A 21,976-nucleotide genomic window follows, 5' to 3' on the forward strand; every position below is an offset into this window, starting at 1 on the left:
TGCTATGGCTGGGCTCTCTGGGAGCCTCCCACTCTGCCTGAATCATAGAGGGATTTCAGGCTGCTATGGCTGGGCTCTCTGGGAGCCTCCCACTCTGCCTGAATCATAGAGGAATGTCAGGCTGCTATGGCTGGGCTCTCTGGGAGCCTCCCACTCTGCCTGAATCATAGAGAGATGTCAGGCTGCTATGGCTGGGCTCTCTGGGAGCCTCCCACTCTGCCTGAATCATAGAGGGATTTCAGGCTGCTATGGCTGGGCTCTCTGGGAGCCTCCCACTCTGCCTGAATCATAGAGGAATGTCAGGCTGCTATGGCTGGGCTCTCTGGGAGCCTCCCACTCTGCCTGAATCATAGAGGAATGTCAGGCTGCTATGGTTGGGCTCTCTGGGAGCCTGCCAGTGCAGGGCTGGCTCGGTCACAGCTACTGGGAGGGAAAGGGTGAGGGGCACAGAGGGTGGTAGGGGTGGTGGACAGGAGGCCAGGTTTGTATTTGAGACCTTTGGGGCAGGTAGGAGAGGCTGTGTTGTGTATGGCTCTCTGATGTACCCTCTGCCTATGCGCAGCAGGTAAAAGCAATGATTGGCGGGGGCTAAACATAGCATACAAGTCTAGCTGGGGAGCAGCTGTTTCTGCTCTTGATAGAGGCGTGCGAGGATGCCCTGGCTCTCTGAGAGCTGTCACAGCAGCGCTGGAAGGCAGGGAGCACAGCTTTGGGAAGGTGCACAGGGTGTAGGGTGGGTCGCAGGAGGCCATGTGGGACAGGGAGGGGAGGCCCTGGTATTTATGGCTCCTCCATTGCTCCTTTACCCCAGGGGCAGATCACTTTCATCCATCAATAAAATTATAAATGGGTAAAAAGTAAATTACGGGGATGTTTTCCACCTGCGGGGTTCTTAGCCACATCCCAGCCTTGAGCTTCACTCCTGTTGTCTGTTTGAAGTCCCTCAGAACCACTTGGTGAACAGCATCCCTACTTTCATTTTTCTTTCACAGTGGATCCTAAGGAATATTTGCCAAAACGTGTTTCCGAACACTCCATGTCACCTCATCGGGGACATACACGTACAGTAAAGTAGGAACAGCGAGTGTGCGTAGATTCAGGGGATTATTTACAAGCCTCTTGTGCCGCTTTTTCCCATAGTAAAAGTGACGCACCGGCGGCGCAAGGGGCTTGTAAATAAGCCCCTCAGTACTTTGTCTGTGCTCCGATAAAGAAGAAAATCAGCTCTACTGCTGTGGAAGCTGCTGTTAAAACTGGACCCGTTCCACTGTTCATTCATGTACCTCTACCCTGGTAAAGCCAGGGGAGCTGCCCTGCTGAAGGACCCCCATCCTTCCATCCAGCACTGGACGGGACAAAGCACTTCCAGGGAAAAGAACAGGGGAGGTGCACAGTGACAATAGACAGGCACTTTCAAGCACGGTCTTGATTTGCTTGTCCCTTGTTTGTTTCAGGCACAGCAGCTTGTCTTATTCTAGAAGCACAGCATTCTTTGCAACAAGTGGACCCCACTGGGGCTTGTGCCCGCTGAATATGGACGCCTCTCCAAGAAGCAACATGGAAACTGACAAAGCCAGAAGAAAGTTGCAGCTGTCGGCCCCTCTCCCAACCACCAAAAGAGTGACGGTTTCACTGTAACTGCGCATAACACGTGAAAGAGCCTGGAAGACACGCGCAGCAGGACGCTGGGGGCGAGGGTCAAAGAGCAGTGAATGACCTCATGAAGTGCTTGTCCTTCACTTCCGCCCGGAGCTCGCGCAGAAACCTGATGGACGCCTCCTGGGCCAGCTCAGCGGCATCATGGTGGAGGTAGTAGTGGGGGGAGAAAACTGGAGACGTGCTGTCCTTGTTGATGCCCCCGCGAGGGCTGCGGTGGGCGCTCTCATCAAAGTACCCCCCGTGGCTGCATTTTCCTATTGGGAGTAGAAACAGAATACAATCAATCATTTAGAGGAGCATGCAGCTGACCTGTTGAGCTTCTCGTCCCTTGTAGGATGCTGAACTTACGCAGCCGCATGGCGCAGAATCCACATAACTCTGTTTCATCACAGCAGCTTTCTCCCAGAGCTTACCTACTCATCCTACACCACTACAAAAGCCATAACACCAAGCAGCCCTTCTTCACGCTTGACCCAGGTCCACTCATTCAAACATGTTCAACTTTCACCTCCACCTACCCTTGTCTTTAAAGCCGTGCCATAAATCCAGCTCCTCACATTTCTACGTCTGTCACAACTCTTGCCTTCCTCCCTACCCAGGCCTTTGGTCTCCCTGTTGGAAGGGACGATCTCAGGGGGGTTACAGAACATGTTCCTGATCACCCCGTGACCCACCTCTCCCAGAACCAGGCCGAGCACCGGCGGGGAGGCCCTTTCGGGAAAGGGTCTCGTACTTTAGGATCGCACGCACTGAGCTTGCACTACTTGACAAAGGGACACCACACAGTAGGTTTCAGTAGACGGAGTTCTTTATCTAAGATTCTTTGGATCTTTATGATCCACAAGGTAGTCTTTGGTCAATACAACAAGTTTGGTAACTCATTGACAGGGGGTTGGGGTAGCGGGACAGTTCTAGGTTCAGAGTCACTGCCGAGCCGGGGGACACGGTACAGTCTCGGGTCCAGCCGGACTAGTGCACTCTCGAGCCGCGACCACGTCCGCAGGGCTCCGGTGGGAATGAACTGTCGATCGGGTGATTTTCGGGGAGCCGCGATTCCCTCGGCAGGCTCAGACGGTCTTAGGGTTGGGGGGAGCCGCGAGTCTCTCAGCAGGGCTCCGATGGTCTTAGGGTCGGGGGGAGCCGCGAGTCTCTCAGCAGGGCTCCGGTGTTCTCAGTGTTCTCGGGAGCCGCGACAACGTCAGCAGGGCTCAGATGGTTTCCAAGGATCAGGTAGCGTCCTTCTTTCCAGATTCGTCGAGCCGCGACCAGGTCCGCAGGGCTCTGTTAGTTCCAGGTCTTCTCTGCCCCAGTTCCCTCAGCACCCCCTGTTATACGCCTTCATCTCTTTGAAATCCGGCGTCCTCACAGATAGGGGTCTTGGCGTCTGGGGCGGTGTGTTGGGATTTCCTGCCGCTCGGCTCTTTGATCCTTTCAAGTTGGGCCGGGAGGGACTCCAGACACCCAGCATGCGGGGAGCCAGCTCCCTGGGGGCCGGAGGGCGATTGAAACCCTCTATTGAGAGGAGGTCAGAGGTGTGACAGAGACTACTCCTCCCTGTCTTGCTTGGGGGGTTCCCTCTCCCTCGGCCGGGCATGGCGCGTTTAGGTCTAGGTTTCGCTGGGGCCCCGGGCCGGCCATCGGGACATATGGACATGGTGGCCGGGGGTCTTCGGTGCTACGGGGTGGGGAGGCCGGGCGGCGATAACCAGGGATCAGGGGTGGTGTATGGGTTGGGTTGGGGTGCTAATGGTCATGGAGGCCCACGCCACGAGGCCGGACCCCACACTCCCCGTTTAGACTTATCTAATGTTGTAATGTTCCCCTCTACTTCACACCTTGCCTTCCTCCCACTTCTGGTCCATCACTCCCGCTCCAACCGTGCAATTTCTTTCTGTGCTGTAAAACTCTTACTCTCTGCCTTCAATTCTTCTGCCATTCGTTACAACCCCACTGTCACTGCATATGTACAGTTTATCTGTAATATCCCGCTGCAAAACTTTAATCACTCGAACTCTCCCTTCCACTCCACGTGAGTCTCTCTTGTACCAACCCTGAGATTTTCTTGGCTCTTTGCTGCAAAACTAAGAGCCATATGTACAATGAAGTGGCAGAGTGAGGCGGTAGCCGTCATAGCTTAATGCCTCTATCTGCCACTTCAGAAACGCAAGTCTGCTCCATATTTACAAGGATAAGGTGCAGCCTTGCGTTTCCCCCTGCGATGGCGCTACACTTTGCAGTGTAGCGCCAACGCAGGCACCTTTGAACCATAGTGCAAGGGTGTCTGCGCGCAGGGGAGGATTGTTTATGTGTAGGAAGGTGTCCTCACATTGCCACCTTTTATCCTCATACCTAATATACTATTTCCAGGTCAGCCCCTGCAGCCAGCCCTGGGCTTCTGAAGTCTTACACCAAATACCACAACTCTCTTCCCACATTACCTTTCACATTTGTCTTCACTGTGACCTGTGATATCATTAAACTCCGCAGAATTATTTTTGCTTCCTCCTCTAATACCCAAAACGTTCGATTTTAGCACTTGTCCCTGTCCTCCTCCCTTCATCATAGCACAGCCCTCGCGCTTGCTGTCCGAATGTATCTACTCGTCTCTCCGATGGCAATAATACCCAGCTCGTCATCAATCACTGGGTTTAAGTTCTTATCTGCTTTAGTCCCCACAACCCTTACTGCAGCTTATCGCAGCTGCGTATGAGTCCAAACCCATCTCCTGGTATTTCATCACCTCAATCCACCGAGTCCTTCACCGCTACACATCCCTTCCCAGCGATTCATGCTTTAATATTGTCCTGTCTTTTCCCAAGTTTGTAGCTACAGACCCATGTTCAAGTCTACCCAAGAACTCATGAAGATCCATCAGCTAATGCCAAATTCTTTCTGCTTCACAGCTAACTCTCCACCCCACTCCACTCTGTCAAGAGCCTAGTAGGGGTTCCTGGAATAACAATCTCATGTTAGCTTCCCTCTCTTTCTTCTCTTGACACCCATCACCTATTTTGTCGCATTGAGTCGGATACTCCTGCATGTGCAGGGGTTTCTGTGGCCCATGCGGCCATAGCCAGCGTACGCCTTAGCATCCCCCACACCACACCTCCCTCTCTATGATGTTGAGGTAGCTTGCCAACCTACCCTGGGGTTTCTCTGGCTCGGTGCCATAATATCCTGTGGTCAGAAGCTTTTTCTTGTTGATGGTCTCCAAGACGTTGTCTCTGCATGTCCACTCGGCACAATCCGTGCAGGTCGGCACAGAAACTGAAAACACAAGAACAGACATAGGAGCATGGCAGTGTTTCAGGGGCAAATAGGAGGCATCAATAAATGTAAAACAGGTTTAATTCCTGCCAGTACTTTGGGGTGAGTTCAGAACCAGGGAAGAGTCTATGTGTCAACATATGCAATGACCATGGTATCCTGGTTAGCATGAAATGTCCTCCTCCGGCTGGAGGAGAGGCTGTGAGGCCGAAAAGCCTCCTCTCTGTCTTGCTAGATAGTGCTGCCTCTGTCGCATCCTGTTACCCACCCTGCTGGGCATTGTGCAGCAGTTGAGCTGTAACTTGTGCTAAAGGAAATGTGTTCAGTTTTACAAGAGCTTCTAGCTTTCTTGCCACATTTCCCATCCGAATCTTTTTTTTTTTTTTTTTTTTTTTTTTTTAAATAAAATTTTAAAAGCTACTTCAAAGATAAGCTAGAGTGGCATTCAAGTAGGCACTGGTGTATAAAATTGTTTTTTGAAAGAAACACAACTTCTTGGTAAAAGTGTTCTGAATAAGCGCCCTCCGCCAGGGCTCTTTGGTCCCTGACTGAGATTGAAGCTCCCCCGATAGAGAGGCGGGCCACCAGATGCGCAATGGAGCTGGGGTGATGTCTCTTTACACAACTCGCAAACACAACTGCCACTAGCTGCACCCCAGTCCCACTGTACAAAACACCTGTACTTAGAAGGGGCAGCTACTTAGGGGCCCAATGCATGAAAGAAGCATTTCCTACTGACGCATGTGTGTTAGAACCATCTTCAATCTGCACTTCCTTGTTATCGATGTTTGTCAAATGAAGCACCGAGGGCCTGATTCACAGGAGGAATGTTGGAGTTCACTTCACATACTACAAAATGCACTTCACACCCCGACTGCTGGAGGCCTTCACCTCTGCCTCTTCCTTCTATTCATTTAGTAGTAAATGTGGGAGGGTCAATCGGTGGGGTTAAGGGAAATTTAGGGGCAGATTTACAAGAAACTGACGCCTCTGTAGAGATGCGTCAGTTTCCCTGTGTAAGCTTGCGATATCCTTGGCCACCATGGATGCGCCGTATTCACAATGCGGCGCTCCATGGCACAAGGACTGACACATATGTCAGAAAATCTGACGCATCTGTTGCCCCAAAAGTCACGCATTGTTGGAGTTGTGTCACAAGCATGACGCAACTCCAGCAATACACGGGGAGGCCTATTCCCTCTGCACTGCGTCACTCCTTACGCCCACTTCAAGCAGGTCTATAATTTTGACGTAGTGGCGCCTTAGAAGTGGCGCAGTGAACTCTTGTAGATTTTACTGCATCACATTTATGAGGCTTTCCTGCGTGGGAACGCCCCCCCCGCATACATTATACCTGACGCAGGTATAATGTGACGCAGGGCTTTACAATGTGACGCATCTCCCTAGATGCGTCACGTTGTAAATTGGCCGCATTGTTTACGCCACCGTTGCATCACAAAAGGGACACAACAGCGGCGCAGAAGTGTTGCAAGGGGCTTGTAAATCTGCCCCTACAGGAGGGATTTCGGTGGGGAGATACTAATAGAAAACAGACACTCACATAAGACTACGACAATTGCTATCACACAACACACTACAAATACAGCCCAAATTGTGATAAAAACAGGCCTAAATGTTCTGCTTTGGAGTAAGTCAAGCACCACACATGGTCAACCACTGGTACTGCAACACACTCCCATAGAATGGAGGCAACTCGTAACCCTAGCACCCTACAGGAATTTATGGGAACTAAATTCAATGAATGTTATATTATAGAAGTAGATAGAGGTATAGATATTCCTACCCCATTCATAAAGCCGCATGGAAGCTGGAGCCAACAGATCTCGCGCTCAGCGACAGGGTCTCTGGTGTAAGAGGCTGAATGGTGAGTGCTGTGGGCTGAGGGTGCGCGACTATATTAAAGGAAGACACGAGTTTTACCACAAGGTTCTTGGAAAGAGCTAGACTGCTAACTATCCTCATAATATGGGCCAGCACTGACCTTTGACCCCAGATTATAATGGTTAGGATCACTTTAGCTTCCGAAATCATAGGCTCAATTTACAGATGAAAAGCTGGGCTTGTCTATGCTGGTCTCCATTTATTTCAGGACCAGAAGGAGCCCCCAAAACACTCTACTCCTGCAGCCGACAACTCACAACAATTACAATCTTCTAGCAGGCAAACATTTTCTAATCTCTAGACTATCTTGAATTTATTAGCGTTTTCATTTTCAGTTGCCTAATATGCCACGTTCACATCAAGATAGTTGTGTTACAAAAAGTATGCAAGGTTCATATATGTATATGTACTCCATGCTGTACAGTAAAGAATAAACTAATCCCAACCAATAAGGTTGGCACCTTTGTGCAACAGGCCTATGGTTCCAAGAAATCCTCCTGACACAGCCTAGAGCCCCTGGCACAACACTCAGCCCTGGTGTATTTTAGCATGAATGGTCCAGGCGCAGAGGGGCTATTACCTGCCCCAGGCCCAGTGATTGGCAATATGTCTAGTGATGCTCTCAAGCGCTTAGAGGAGTGTCTTCAAACAGATGCAGCTTTGCATCATGAATGAAGCCATTAAACACGGGAAACCACAAAGTGTGGATCTTTGGATTTTCCAAATAGATCTGGGCCTCCACCCTGACCTCTTCCCAGGCTTTTCTCCCCGGTGCAGGCTCTGTGTGGCGGAGTCTTGGCTTTTAGTCGCATCAAGAACTGTCAATGGAACTTCAGATCCAGGCGGTGACGCCATCTTGCTTTCAACAAAGCACTATTGCAGAAACAGAGAAGTAACAATGACCAGCTGACCCTCTGATTGCTGTTATTATGGACTGTATCACAGTAAGGATACCAGGCATGAGACCCCTGGACCGGTAGCCCTGCTAGCTGGACTCAAGTCTTGTGAACCGGGCCACAGTCGCCCTAAACACATCACACGGGCTTGAGTAGAACCCTTTTCCAGTTGGGCGGTGGAGTTAGGGCTACTACTGAGTTGTACCCAAGGCCGCTGAGAACCTAGAGCGGAGGACAGGTGTATCACAGCCAACAGAATAGATTGTTGCTTCTGGCACCCCTGTCCCTCTGACAGGCTGCTTGTGACCAGAGACCTTAGTAAACAACACTAAAGGTCAAGAAGCTGCAGGCCTTCCACTGTATTGTGCCCATCGTTATCTCACCTGCCCTTTACTCCCGACATGATGCTTGTGTCATACAGCATCTAAATGACCAGCAGGAGCTGGAACAATTTTCAGAGTGAGGGGGCTGCCATCAGTGTGACATCACTGAAGTATGAAAAATCCAAGCCTCACACAAAGATCAAGTGTGCAAATGAGTCACGCCCTTTCAGCAGGAGAGTGGTAAGGGCATTGTATGTAGCCGGTGGTGCATTTTGGAGTACACTGTCGCAAAGCTATGTCTAGAGCATGGTGTAGCAGCATACTGTTATTTACAAACAGCACATTTCTCATTGAAATGGCCACAAACATTACACAGGCATACAAATCATAATGTGTGAAAATCAGTTTTGCCACGTATTTATCATCTGCATCACACAAGTAAAGCGTTTTGCTTTGTTTTGACACTATTAAAATCTTTGTTTCCATTACAAATTTGCGCTTTCTTAACTGCGGATATATTCTGAAATATGTTTACAGTTCATTTACATATATTTTAATTTTACTTTGTGTTGAAAAAAAATCGACATTCTCTAGTGTTCCCTTTCACACTCCCCATAACACAGCAAGATGTCACCTTACAAAAACCCTCTCACCTTGCAGTCGGAGAAAGGATACTAAACACCTATTTCTATGTTAAAAGAATAGGCAGCAATTTGTGGAAGGACACAGCCTGACATTTGAACACAAAGGGGGAGGGGCACACTCCCTCTCACCCCACCACAGTTCCCCGCATTGCATTCTGGTTAATGAATGCACTTACTTTAAAGTTGATGCTTGTGTTTACCATCTCCCTGTGCACCACATCTGTCTGTCATTACCAAGGCTTGCTGGCTCTCTTCATGGAAGATCTTCACACCCCAAGAAGCACCAGCCTCCAGCAGAGCACAGCTCCAAGAACGGCTTCCTGCCTGCATCCTCTGGGCATTCACGTCCTGTGTGCTGAGGCGTCCCTGCGACTCAAAGTGCTCGAGGCCAGAGGGTCCTCAAGGGAGTCCGATGATTCCTACTCGCTCTCCTGCATGCTGAGGGCCGGCCCTGACTTACTCTTGCTGAGTTAGTCCCACAGACTTTGCTGCAACTCAGCATCTTCTCTGTGAACCATTGTTTGCAGTTGCCAAGGCTTGTTGGTGGTCCTGCCGGCCACTACCCTTCCTGCACTCGTCAACCGGTGTGGGACAGCTGCATCATCCCCTGGGCTCCACAGCTGCTGCTTAATCCTCCGACCAGGGCTGGTATTGTGCTCTTGTGCCTCCAGACGGTTTGGGCTCTGTCCCCTCTGCTTTCAGTTTCTTCTCATCTGGATTCCACGTCCTGGTTCCACCGGCCTGGTCCATGAGACTGCAGCTTCTGAACTTCCATGAACCTCAATTGGCATCTACGGGTGGTTCCGATACCACTTCACCCTTGTGCACCTGGGCTACCTGGGGTAGGTATCCTGGTTCCTGGGGAATCCACGGGTGGGGTGGCTCTCCGACCTTCCTTGATCCAAGTGGTTTCTACGGGGTCCTTTGGGAAGGGGCCTAGAACTGTAAAATTCCAACCAGGGCTCACCCTGTGTTATCCTCTGGACGTTTAAGTCAGTTTAACCAGTCTGCATCCGGGTGCCTTGGGGACCCTGGCTACTCACCTCGGGTGGTTACGTGTTTCCCCTGGGGTCCCCAATCCTTGGGCACTAGTCTCGTACTTACCTCACATTCCACTATTTTAGTATATGGTTTGGCCACTATGTGTTTTCCTATGCTTCATACCATTTTCAATAAGTATTTCTTGTGTGTACTTGATCCTGGTAAGGGATATACCAAGTTAGTGTCTAGTGTGTAGTAATAAATATAAAGTATTTGTTTACTCACCTGGTGTGATACTGACTGACTATGGTGGTACATGCACCTGAGTTACACCCTCCTGGATAAGCCTTAGCTGCTCTCCAAAGTACCCCTACAGAGCACCTGTTTTCAGGGACCTCAACACTATCACTATCGGGGCTGCCTGGACGCAGTGCATAGTTCCTCACCTTACGTAGACACTATATACTGAGCCAGCCTCCTACATCTGCTATTTCTGCTCTCTACTGATGAGGAACTAAACCCAGAAACACGTCTCTAGAGATAACAGCGCTACCTGCACCAATGTTGCTGAAAAACTACAGCAACTTTGACGTAAGCGTACTGCATTTATCAGAATGCAATGGGGTGAACTGTGCGGGATGAGTGGCAGTGTGCTCCCCCCCCCCCTCCCTTATACCAGACATTTGACACTGGTCTTTGCACAAATGTGACAAAACCAAAACAAAATGTAAAGGGATCTTTATTGTTCTTTCACCTTCTGAACTCCAGCATTGTAATTTTGGAGGTGCTGCAGCACCCCAGCACCCCTACTTCCAGTGCCTGTGTTGAGCCATGACTGCTCGCCCTCCCTACCCCTGTAGAGTCTAGTATGTGAACAAAGTGATCTCAGTTCAATGCACTAGCACCCACTGCTCTAAGACCAGTGCTTCAAACGGGCAGGGCTGTCCAGTACTGAGTACCTGCACTTCTTCAATTTGAAAGAGAGAGTACCTGCACTTCTCGGCACTGCTGCAATACATCTAATGAGAGAGTTCCGCTACTTCACAGGACTATTGCAATACCTTTAATGAGAGAGTACCAGCACTTCAGAGGATTGCTGCAATACATCCAATGAGAGAGTAGCAGCACTTCTCATCACTGTTGTAAATTGAAACGACGATGTGATTAAGCATTTACTAAAGACATGAATTCTCTTTCCTTAGAACATGTCTCTTACGTTATGTTGACTAAAGTCTGGACTCCATTTTGTATTGTCATGTCTCCACGTGCTCAACACGAGAAGAGTCCTATCTTCGTGTTAGTTGCTCTTGCAATCTGCCTAGTAACAGTCTATAAATAGCTCCTTTGTCCGTTTGGCGCATGCCCAGACTTGACCACATCTGTTATCAGTTAGTCCTCGCTTGACCATGTTTTCGCGGGCCCAGGAAATTGTTGACTCCGCCCACATATTGATCCTGTATCGAAAATGTCCTTAAATGGTAATGCATTTCGCCTATGTTGTATCCACCCACTTATGAGCCCCTCTGTTGTGTATAAAAGGGGACCGTGTACGCAAGTTCTTTGTGCTACTCTATGCAATACTGAAGGGTGTTGTATGGATTGTAGGACCACCCTTAAGGGTTAATAAACTTTGTCTTTGTACTTTGCAGTTTCCGTGCCAACTTCCTTATAGATTCCATTGCAGGAGAGCGAACCCTTGTGTCCTGCGGGCCTAGCTGGGGCCTGTATTCATCAATTGGCGCCCGTCACGTGGGGCTCATCGGCGACTCGGATGCTCGAAGGACTGGTCGCGACGAAGGTGAGGAATTTGGCCGGGGATGTGATCACTGCCAGAGGCACTTTAGTCCTGGCATCCCGAGGTTTTTCTTCCTTCCCTTCCGAGCTGACCATCTGGGTGGCGCCGGTCCTCGACTGAGACCTCTTCTGTCGGTCCTGCCGTGACAGCCGTTTGGGCGAATTTTGGAGCTTGGCAGTTGGAATCTGGACTCTTGATTGGTAAGAACCGTTGTACGGTACTTGCTCCGAGTTTTTGAAGCCTGGTTTGGCTATTTGAGTTTGATTTGTGATGACCGGTCATATCTTGTATTGGCTATTGTGAGAATATATGCGTTGCAACACATATAGGCAGGTAATGTGGAGATATTTCTCCGGAACTGTGTAACTTTGAACGGCACAACGTTTAAGTGCCATTTTTGATAATACTGCATATTTTGCATTATTTTTGAACATGCCTGCTTTTAGCGCACTTCGTAAGTGGTGCTGCTGCTTTAGAAACCGGTTAAACCTCGAGGAATCTGCTCCAGCTCCCCCAGAGGGGACTCCTAATAGGGATATGTATGTGAAGCATGGTCTTTCCTCTATAATGTACAGCACAATATGGAGGAAATACACCAAGAAGGATCCTGAATTGCGTTGGCCTTTGTATGGATCGTTCGATATGCGTAAGATTGAGTATGTGGAACAGTGTATGTGTAAACGGCGTGCTCGTCAGGATATGTTTGAGTGTGTGCGGTTGTGGGTGAAGGAAGTGCGTGAGCGAGAGAAACGTGAGAAAGCGCTGTTTGATAAAGAGCAACGGAAGAATGATCATGTGCGAGCACAGGAAGCGAAGCGTCGGGAGGAAAGAGAACAGGCGGAGAGACAAGAGAAGGAGCGTAGGCTACAAGTGTCGGGTCAATATGCTGTTCGGCAGCCTCTTTATCCTGTCCTTACTAATCTTGATGATGATTTTTTCCTATTAGATCCTTCCCCGCCACCCTATGTAGGTGCGTCTGCTCCGACAGTTCAGGATTCTGGATCGGGTAAAGATAAGAAAGACACACGATCCATGTTATCTCTTGAGCGCTCGGGTGAGCTTCGGAAACTTTCTTATCGTGCAGTTTCAAATAAGCTGTCGTTTTCAGAGCTGTTACCGGATCTGGAAGGATGGCAGGATAGGGAGAAGGTGTATTTTGCTGCCGTTTTCTCTGATGAAGTGGTTGCTGCCTTTCGGAAATATTCTGATGTTTTTGAGCCGCAGGAGATAGTGTCGGATTCTAGAGCACTGCGTAATGGTACTTTCTCTCCCTCCCAGGTGCCTGATGCGGTCCGACGTCTGTTTGCGCTACGGGATGAAATGCTTCGACTGCGGGAAAAAGCACGCCGGAACAAGGAAGAGGAGAGCTTGACCTTGCAGGCGGACGACCAGCAGCCGTCTCCCCCCCAGTCAGATAAGAGCGACCTAGTGCATGCTAAACCAATGCGAGAGGCGGCACCTTTGTATGTTCCTCCTAAAGGAGCGGGGACTAGTTTGGATATTACCTCCGCCGACGCTAAGGGATATTTTGTGTACAATTGGGTTTATACTCCTTGGCATAGGGCTGATGTCATGGCATTAAAAAATGCATTGCCTGATCCTCGCAAGAATCCAGCGGCCTTCTACGAAGAAGTTGAGGGGGCCCTGAATTCTTGTACTATGACCTTAGCAGATATAGATCTGTTCTTTGGGCTTATTTTACCACCAGATATGTGGCGATCTGTGCGAAAGGTGGATGATGTTGCCGCTTTTAAGGCTCGGTGGTCTGAGCTTGAGGATGAGGATAGGGAGAGAAAGCCCGCGCAGAAACCACCTCAGATTATCTTAGATCTCCCTGCTGCTATTCTGACTAAGTTGAAGACAATCATCCCCCCTAAAAAGATTGACTGGAATATGCTAGCCTCGTGTAAGCAGAAAGTTGACGAATCAGTTGCAGATTTCTTTACGCGCTTTGAGGAGACGTTTCATGATTTTAGTGGTCAGTCGCTTACGGATGATACGGGTCGACACCTCTTTGCTGATAAATATGTGGCGAATTTACTACCGGCGATCGCGGCCCGCCTAAAAGCGAGTGAAAGTTCTTGGTCCTCTGCGACCCCGACAGCCCTCCTGACTATAGCTCAGTATTATGAGCGTCAAGAGCAAGAAGCGAAGGGACAGGAGGAGAAGAAATCGAAAGATTTAAAAACGAAGGTGATGTTAGCGCAAGTATATGGTCCGCCCCGCCGAGGTGTTAATAGAGGGAGGGGAGGATTTTATGGTCCTCCCTCGGGCCGATCTGATTTGAACAGGAATCAATGTGCGTATTGTAAGCAATCGGGACACTGGGCCAGAGATTGCCCGGCGTTGCATGCTTCGCGTCAGGGACACAATCAGGGTGGCCCGAGAGGTAGAGGAGGTTTCTCGAATTTTAGAGGGAATTCTAACGATCACGCTCGTTTTGACCCTGCCGGGCAGCAATGAGATAGGCCTAATGTTTTCGATCGACAAAACCAGTATCAAGTGTCGGGGATTGACCGCTCTGGGTACCATGATTCTCAGCATGCATAGGAATGCGTTGGATGGGGGTTAGAATCAGTTGAGGTGCCGGTTGATCAGAAGGGTCCTTACGTATCAGCTGAGGTTCTGGGTTCTACTGATCAGTTCCTAGTGGATACAGGAGCGACTCGTAGTGCGCTGTCTAAACAATTGGTTCCGAGGGCTCCCCCATCTGGCTTAATGGTTACATCGGTAGGGTTTGACGGTACACTCTCCCGAAGCCCTCTTTCGCGGCCCCTCACATTTCAGGTTGATTCTTTTTCTGCACCCTGTCCGTTTTTGCTTGCCCCGAACACGCCGGACAACATTATGGGCCTTGATATGTTAAAGCACTTCAGAGCTACGATCCGCTGCTCCCCTGCCGGAGTGCGGGTGATATTAAATGACAATTACCCTCGGTCTGAACGGATGTGTGTGGTTGCAGAGGATGCGGTGTTAGCTACCCTCCCTCGTGCTTTGTGGGCCACTTCGGATACTGATGTGGGACAGATGGTGATTCCGCCTGTTCACATTAGTGTCCAGGAGGGGGCGGTGTTACCACGCCTCCCACAGTATCGTATTTCCCAGGAGGGGGAGGAGGCTCTTATACAGATTGTGCAGGATTTGATTAAGGTGGGAGTAGTGGAGGAAGTTCCCTACAACGTCTGTAATAGCCCGATTCTACCCATTTTGAAAAAGGATACGGATGCCAAAGTCTATCGGTTTATAATTGATTTGAGAGAAGTAAACAAGATTGTGATACCTCAGTACCCAGTGGTTTCTGATATCACGACGTTGCTTACTTTGGTCCCGCCTACGGCGACCACGTTTTCAGTTATTGATTTGAAAAATGCCTTCTTTTCGATTCCTATTCATCCCGATAGCCGATACCTTTTTGGTTTCACTCTAAATAATAGGTCTTACCGATTTTGTAGAATCCCTCAGGGCTACACAGAAAGCCCTAGCATGTAAATGTAAAATGTAAATGTAGTTGAGCTTATATAGCGCACAGCTACCCGCTGTGGGTTTCCCGGCGCTTGCTTAGGGAACCCGTCCTGGTATTCTCCTGTGAGATAGCAGGGTATCCACAAGGTGAAAGTCAGGCATCCCGCCGCGAGGGGCCGTTGTGGAGATTAAGCAAGCTATTGCCCAGAGTCGCAGAGTGTGAACCCGTGAGTCAAGGAGGCACCGAGGCGAGAATTATCAAGTCCGTGGAATTTTTAGCCCAAGACCCGCCAAGGTGGGAAATTGAACCCTGGTCCAGGACCGATCTCAGCTTCCGGGTCTGCCGCCTCTAACCCCTGAGCCACACTTCTCCACAGCATTTACAGTCAAGCTTTGAAAAGACAATTGGATTCCTTTGTTCTGCCCGAGGGTGTCGCCCTCATTCAATATGTCGATGACATCTTGCTGGCGGCCGACACTCCGGAGTTGTGTGAAAAGAGTACGTTGTCCTTGCTTTCCTTTTTGGCATCCCACAATCACAAAGTATCTCGGAAGAAATTGCAGTTCTGTAGACCAAAGGTGACTTATCTGGGTCACCTTTTGTCTAAGGAGGGGCGTGCACTCACACCAGATCGTATCCAAGTAATTCTGGACACGCCGACGCCGTCCACGCAGAAGGACGTGCGTGCATTTTTGGGGCTTGTTTCTTTTTGTAGGCAATGGATATTGGGGTTTTCACACATAGCTAAGCCATTATTAGCCCTTTTGACAAAAGACACACCTATTCCGATTCCTTGGTCAAATGAGTGTGACGCTGCTTTCCAGCAATTACGACAGGCCCTTTGTTCAGCACCAGTGTTAGGGACTCCTGATTATACAAAACCTTTTTCGCTGTATGTGCATGAAAAAGATGGATGTGCATCATCAGTTTTAGTGCAGATGCACGGCGACAAGCAGCGCCCTTGTGCATATTTTTCGGCTGTACTTGACCCTGTTGCCCGAGCATTGCCTGGTTGTTTTCGTTCGGTTGCGGCGACAGCTGTGTCAATACGCCAAAGCGAGGGAATTGTGTTATCTCATAAGCTGTTGGTATTAGTCCCCCATGCTGTTGATGCCCTGCTTAATCAGACAAAGACGCAGCATTTGACCAGTGCCCGTTTAACGGGATATGAGCTGATGCTTTTGGCTCCTCATATTACGTTAAAGAGGTGCGTAACGTTAAATCCGGCCACATTGTTGCCATACCCCGAGAATCAGTCTGAAGCACAGAAAGCACATGATTGTATTCTTGTGACTGAGGAACAAACAAAGGGTCGTATTGATCTCCAGGATACGCCCTTTCTAGATGTAGATGGAGAACTGTGGGTGGACGGATCATGCCTGAAGCTACCAGATGGTACGACTTCAGCAGCGTATGCAATTACCACATTGCAAACAATAGTGGAGACAGCACGCATACCACAGAAATCAGCTCAAGCAGCGGAACTGATAGCATTAACACGAGCATGTGAGCTCAGTACAGGATTGTGTGTGAATGTTTATACAGATAGCCGGTATGCCTTCGGAGTAGCGCACGATTTCGGCCTGCTCTGGAAGGAGAGAGGGTTTTTAACGTCACATGGAATACAAATAATGCATGGGGAGTTAGTTCACAATCTTTTAACTGCATTGACATATCCGAAGAAAATTGCCATCGTTAAATGTAGCGCCCATAGGAAAGTAGTCGATAAAGTTGGAGAAGGGAATGCGTTAGCAGACCGGGTGGCACGGGGGACTGCGATGCAGCCCGGTGCTACTGCCATGTATGTAGTGAAGTCACAGGTAGAAAGATGACACGATGCGAAGGAAGAAGTGCGAGAAATACAGAGGACCGCTTCTGATAAAGAACGGGAGCAATGGTCCAGTGAGGGAGAATTGGATGATGAGGGTTGCTGGAGAAATAAGCAGATGGATAGATGGAAATTACCCACAGCTTTTGTACAACCTATGGTTCAGATGGCACATGGGCTAGCACATGTTGGAGCTTCCGCAATTGTAAAATTGCTTACCCAAGTCTGGGAGCATCCAGAGATTGCTAGCACGGCAAAGAGGGTGGTGCAGACCTTTATGATTTGCCTGAGGTACAACCCAGGAAAGGGTACTCGAACTCCAGCAGGAGGATTTGTGACACCTACTGCACCCTTTGAGGTTCTGCAGATGGATTACATCCAGCTTGAGCGCTGTAACAATTTGAAGTATGTTCTAGTAGTGGTTTGTGCCTTCAGTAAATGGGTTGAAGCATACCCTACGAAAGACAATACTGCAATGACTACCGCTAAGATGCTATTGAAGGAGTTCTTCCCTCGATATGGCGTTTGTAGACTTCTGTGGAGTGATAACGGACCCCACTTTATAGCGGATGTTATAAAGTATGTGTTGAAGGGTCTGGGCATCACCCAGAAGTTCCACGCAGTGTTTCACCCTCAATCTGCGGGGCTAGTCGAGAAGTATAATGGTACACTGAAGCTCAAGATCGCTAAAATCCAAGCTTCGACGTCTTTGACTTGGCCAGATGCTTTACCGCTGGCGTTATTGTCAATTAGATCGGTACCGCACTCTCGAACCGGTCTTACACCGTACGAGATTGTCTTTGGACGCCCAATGAATATTTGGGGTCCACCAAAACCTAAGGCTGTGTATGATGTACCTTGTGTAATGATGAATGATTATCTGGCGCAGTTAACGGATAACTTGGTTTCTATTCATCAACAGGTCCGGGAGGCGCTCCCTGATCGGTCCACCGGTGAAGGACATAGTCTCCGGCCTGGCGACTATGTCATGGTGAAGATTTTTGACAGGACGAACAGCTTGGAGCCGAGATGGGTTGGTCCTGAGCAGGTCCTACTTGCAACGAGGACGGCTGTGCGAGTTTCCAACAGAAAGAATTGGATCCATTCTCTGCACTGTCGCAAAGTACCGCCCGGATTGGTGGAGCCTGCTGTATTAACCGATCAACGAGAAATCCTGGCAGCAGAGAAAGGCCGTGCTGGGGAACCGAACGACGCTGAGGAGCTCTTCCCGGACCACGCGACTCCTGGAGGAAAGCGATATCATCTCAGGCCAAGGAAGTGAATTCTTCAGTACCGGGACATGTTGTCAGAACGACCCTTGGGTTAGTGAAACGGAGAGCCAATGAGGCAAGGGGGGGGGGGGTCAGCCCTGCATTAGTGTAGCGACACCCGTCTTGGCCCGCTGGTGAAGAAATCGACCGCTGCCCAAGGGGAAGAGTTCTGACAAACCTTTTAGTTTTAGGAAGATATTGATTCTTTATTCTGACATGGAGAAAAAGAAAATCCTTTGTGCAACAGGTTTTATGCTTACTGTAGCTATTGTGGGGATAACCACATGGTTTGTGGAGGATGTGACTCCCGCTCGAAAGCTACTTGTGTTGACTACTCCAGTGCCTGAGGAGCACTATTTTTATACACTACCGTACCAGGAGTTGAAGCATCGTCAGTCTTATTTGAATAACACTTTCATCCAGATGTTGCATCACACCCACGTTGCCACGAATGCTACGAACTGTTGGATATGTGGTATGATGCCAGCTCATCAGAAGAATGGAGGAACGCCATTCATACCTCTTCCTTTCTCTCACAATGGCTCTTGTAGAGCATGGTACCCTTTGCTTTTTGCCACCCGGAAACCCACAGTGGGACGATTACTCTTCAGACTCAATAAAGAATGTCATCAGGATAAAGATGGATATCCGCAAGCGAATGGGACAATTTGGGAATGGGAAGAGTATCGACCAGACAATGAATCGATTCCCTATATTTTCACGAACACCAGAGACACTGTGGGAAAAGACAGATTTGTGATTCAAGTGGCACAAGCTCAAGCGGACCTGTGTGTCCAGAGTGTGGGTTATATTCCTGTTGGTGTTAGTGATTGCATTACCATATTAAATATCGACGGGTTAAATAACAGTACCTTTTTAGCATCCCATAATACATACTTCGTATGTGGAAATAAAGGTTATTACCGTTTGCCAGCCGGTTGGTCTGGAGTATGTTATGTGGCATTTCTATTGCCCCCTGTATTCTTGGCACCTGCATCTTATCATAAGGATTTGAAGTTGTTAAATAATGTGACTGTAAATAGGTACAAACGCACTCTATCAATTGATGATGTGGATCAGACTGACACTAGTCTGCAACAGTATATTGATTTTAATTTAGGATTGTTTTTCTTCGTTGGAGCCGCCCTAAATAGTAGGAAAGTTCGAAGGTTAACAAGAGTGGTAGAGGCTGTGACAAACCAAACCGCTGCTGCTCTTGGGAATCTTACGGAAGAATTACAGATTACTAGAATTGTTGCATTACAGAATCGTATGGTGCTAGATGTTATGTTAGCCGACCGAGGTGGAGCTTGTAAAATTATCGGAAGTAGTTGTTGTGTGTTTATCCCTGACCACACGCCGTCAGTCTATAATGCAATCAACAGGTTGCATAAAATTGCAGCCGAAATCCATACAGAAAACGGCACTTGGTCCTTTTCTGGATGGTTTTGGGCATTGATCACTGCTTGGGGGTGGAATGTCTTAACTGGTCTCTGTATTATTGTAGCAGTTCTGTTTTCTTGTTGCATTTGTGTCCAATGTGGTCCCTTGCTCTGTTCCTTATGTGTATCATTCTGTATTCCCGATAAGAAAGCTATTGCCGATGTCACTTATCAGAAACATTTAGCTAAAGAAGTAGAAGAAATGATGACAATTGACATCTACGATGATTATTCTAACAAACCGGATGTCTTCAGTAAATGCTGAAAGGGTCGTCTGTTGTAAATTGAAACGACGATGTGATTAAGCATTTACTAAAGACATGAATTCTCTTTCCTTAGAACATGTCTCTTACGTTATGTTGACTAAAGTCTGGACTCCATTTTGTATTGTCATGTCTCCACGTGCTCAACACGAGAAGAGTCCTATCTTCGTGTTAGTTGCTCTTGCAATCTGCCTAGTAACAGTCTATAAATAGCTCCTTTGTCCGTTTGGCGCATGCCCAGACTTGACCACATCTGTTATCAGTTAGTCCTCGCTTGACCATGTTTTCGCGGGCCCAGGAAATTGTTGACTCCGCCCACATATTGATCCTGTATCGAAAATGTCCTTAAATGGTAATGCATTTCGCCTATGTTGTATCCACCCACTTATGAGCCCCTCTGTTGTGTATAAAAGGGGACCGTGTACGCAAGTTCTTTGTGCTACTCTATGCAATACTGAAGGGTGTTGTATGGATTGTAGGACCACCCTTAAGGGTTAATAAACTTTGTCTTTGTACTTTGCAGTTTCCGTGCCAACTTCCTTATAGATTCCATTGCAGGAGAGCGAACCCTTGTGTCCTGCGGGCCTAGCTGGGGCCTGTATTCATCATCACTGCTGCAATACATTTAATGAGAGAGTACCAGCACTTCAGAGGATTGCTGCAATACATCCAATGAGAGAGTAGCAGCACTTCTCAGCACTGCTGCAACAAATTCAATGAGAGAGTACCAGCACTTCTCAGCACTGATAGAATACATTTAATGAGAGAGTACCAGCACTTCTCGCACTGCTGCAATACATTTAATGAGAGAGTATCAGCACTTCTTATCACTGCTGCAATACATTTAATGAGAGAGTACCAGAACTTCTCGCACTGCTGCAATACATTTAATGGGAGAGTATCAGCACTTCTTATCACTGCTGCAGTACATTTAATGAGAGAGTACCAGCACTGCTGCAATACATTTAATGAGAGAGTACCAGCACTTCTCATCACTGCTGCAATACATTTAATGAGAGAGTACCATCACTTCTCGGCACTGATGGAATACATTTAATGAGAGAGTACCAGCACTTCTCAGCACTGCTGCAATATATTTAATGAGAGAGTACCAGCACTTCTCAGCACTGCTGCAATACATTTAATGAGAGAGTACCAGCACTTCTCGCACTGCTGCAATACATTTAATGGGAGAGTATCAGCACTTCTTATCACTGCTGCAGTACATTTAATGAGAGAGTACCAGCACTTCTCGCACTGCTGCAATACATTTAATGAGAGAGTACCAGCACTTCTCATCACTGCTGCAATACATTTAATGAGAAAGTACCAGCACTTCGAAGCACTGGTAGAATACATTTAATGAGAGAGTACCAGCACTTCTCATCACTGCTGCAATACATTTAATGAGAGAGTACCAGCACTTCTCATCACTGCTGCAATACATTTAATGAGAGAGTACCAGCACTTCTCGCACTGCTGCAATACATTTAATGGGAGAGTATCAGCACTTCTTATCACTGCTGCAGTACATTTAATGAGAGAGTACCAGCACTGCTGCAATACATTTAATGAGAGAGTACCAGCACTTCTCATAACTGCTGCAATACATTTAATGAGAGAGTACCAGCACTTCTCAGCACTGCTGCAACAAATTCAATGAGTACCAGCACTTCTCGCACTGCTGCAATACATCCAATGAGAGAGTGGCAGCCCTTCTCAGCACTGCTGCAACAAATTCAAAGAGAGAGTACCAGCACTTCTCGGCACTGCTGCAATACATTTAATGAGAGAGTACCAGCACTTCTCGGCGCTGCTGCAATACATTTAATAAGAGAGTACCAGCACTTCACATCACTGCTGCAATACATTTAATGGGAGAGTAAATCCATCACATGCACTATCACCACCCTCTTAGCTGCATCATGAATCCCACTATTCACACGAGGTTTAGCAGCACACTAGTGAACAGCGCAGGCGCGTGCGTTTGTGCAGACTGCGTCATGACGTACCATCAGCAATGGAGGACACGTCTTTTCCTGGCGTGAGGATCTCCGGGTGCACCTTGCGCTGTCCCATCTCCACCCAATTACTGTGACTGTAGAAATCCTGCAAAGGTGAAAGAATATACAATTCTGTGCATTTAAAACAGAAAAGGAGTGCATTTGAAAAAGTAGTGGTGTATGCGCCTTCATGTGTGGGCATGCACACGTGTTGGTGAGGGTATATATGCATGTATGTG

At 48.3% G+C, this 21,976-nt stretch overlaps 1 protein-coding gene across 3 annotated transcripts in view; it reads right to left on the reverse strand.

Annotated features, from left to right (window-relative positions):
- Nucleotides 1-21,976, reverse strand: part of LOC146808697 (von Willebrand factor A domain-containing protein 7-like) — a 459,434-nt gene that overhangs the window by 59,008 nt on the left and 378,450 nt on the right. For all 3 annotated transcript variants that reach the window (XM_085615510.1, XM_085615509.1, XM_085615508.1), the window contains 3 exons: nt 21,747-21,843; nt 4,804-4,926; nt 1,718-1,913 (listed from right to left, as the gene is read on the reverse strand). In XM_085615510.1, the coding sequence (XP_085471636.1) occupies nt 1,718-1,913; nt 4,804-4,926; nt 21,747-21,843 (416 nt within the window). The remainder of the gene's footprint in view (nt 1-1,717; nt 1,914-4,803; nt 4,927-21,746; nt 21,844-21,976) is intronic.

This window comes from Triturus cristatus, chromosome 7 (assembly GCF_964204655.1).
Source record: "Triturus cristatus chromosome 7, aTriCri1.1, whole genome shotgun sequence".
Lineage (NCBI taxonomy): Eukaryota > Metazoa > Chordata > Amphibia > Caudata > Salamandridae > Triturus > Triturus cristatus.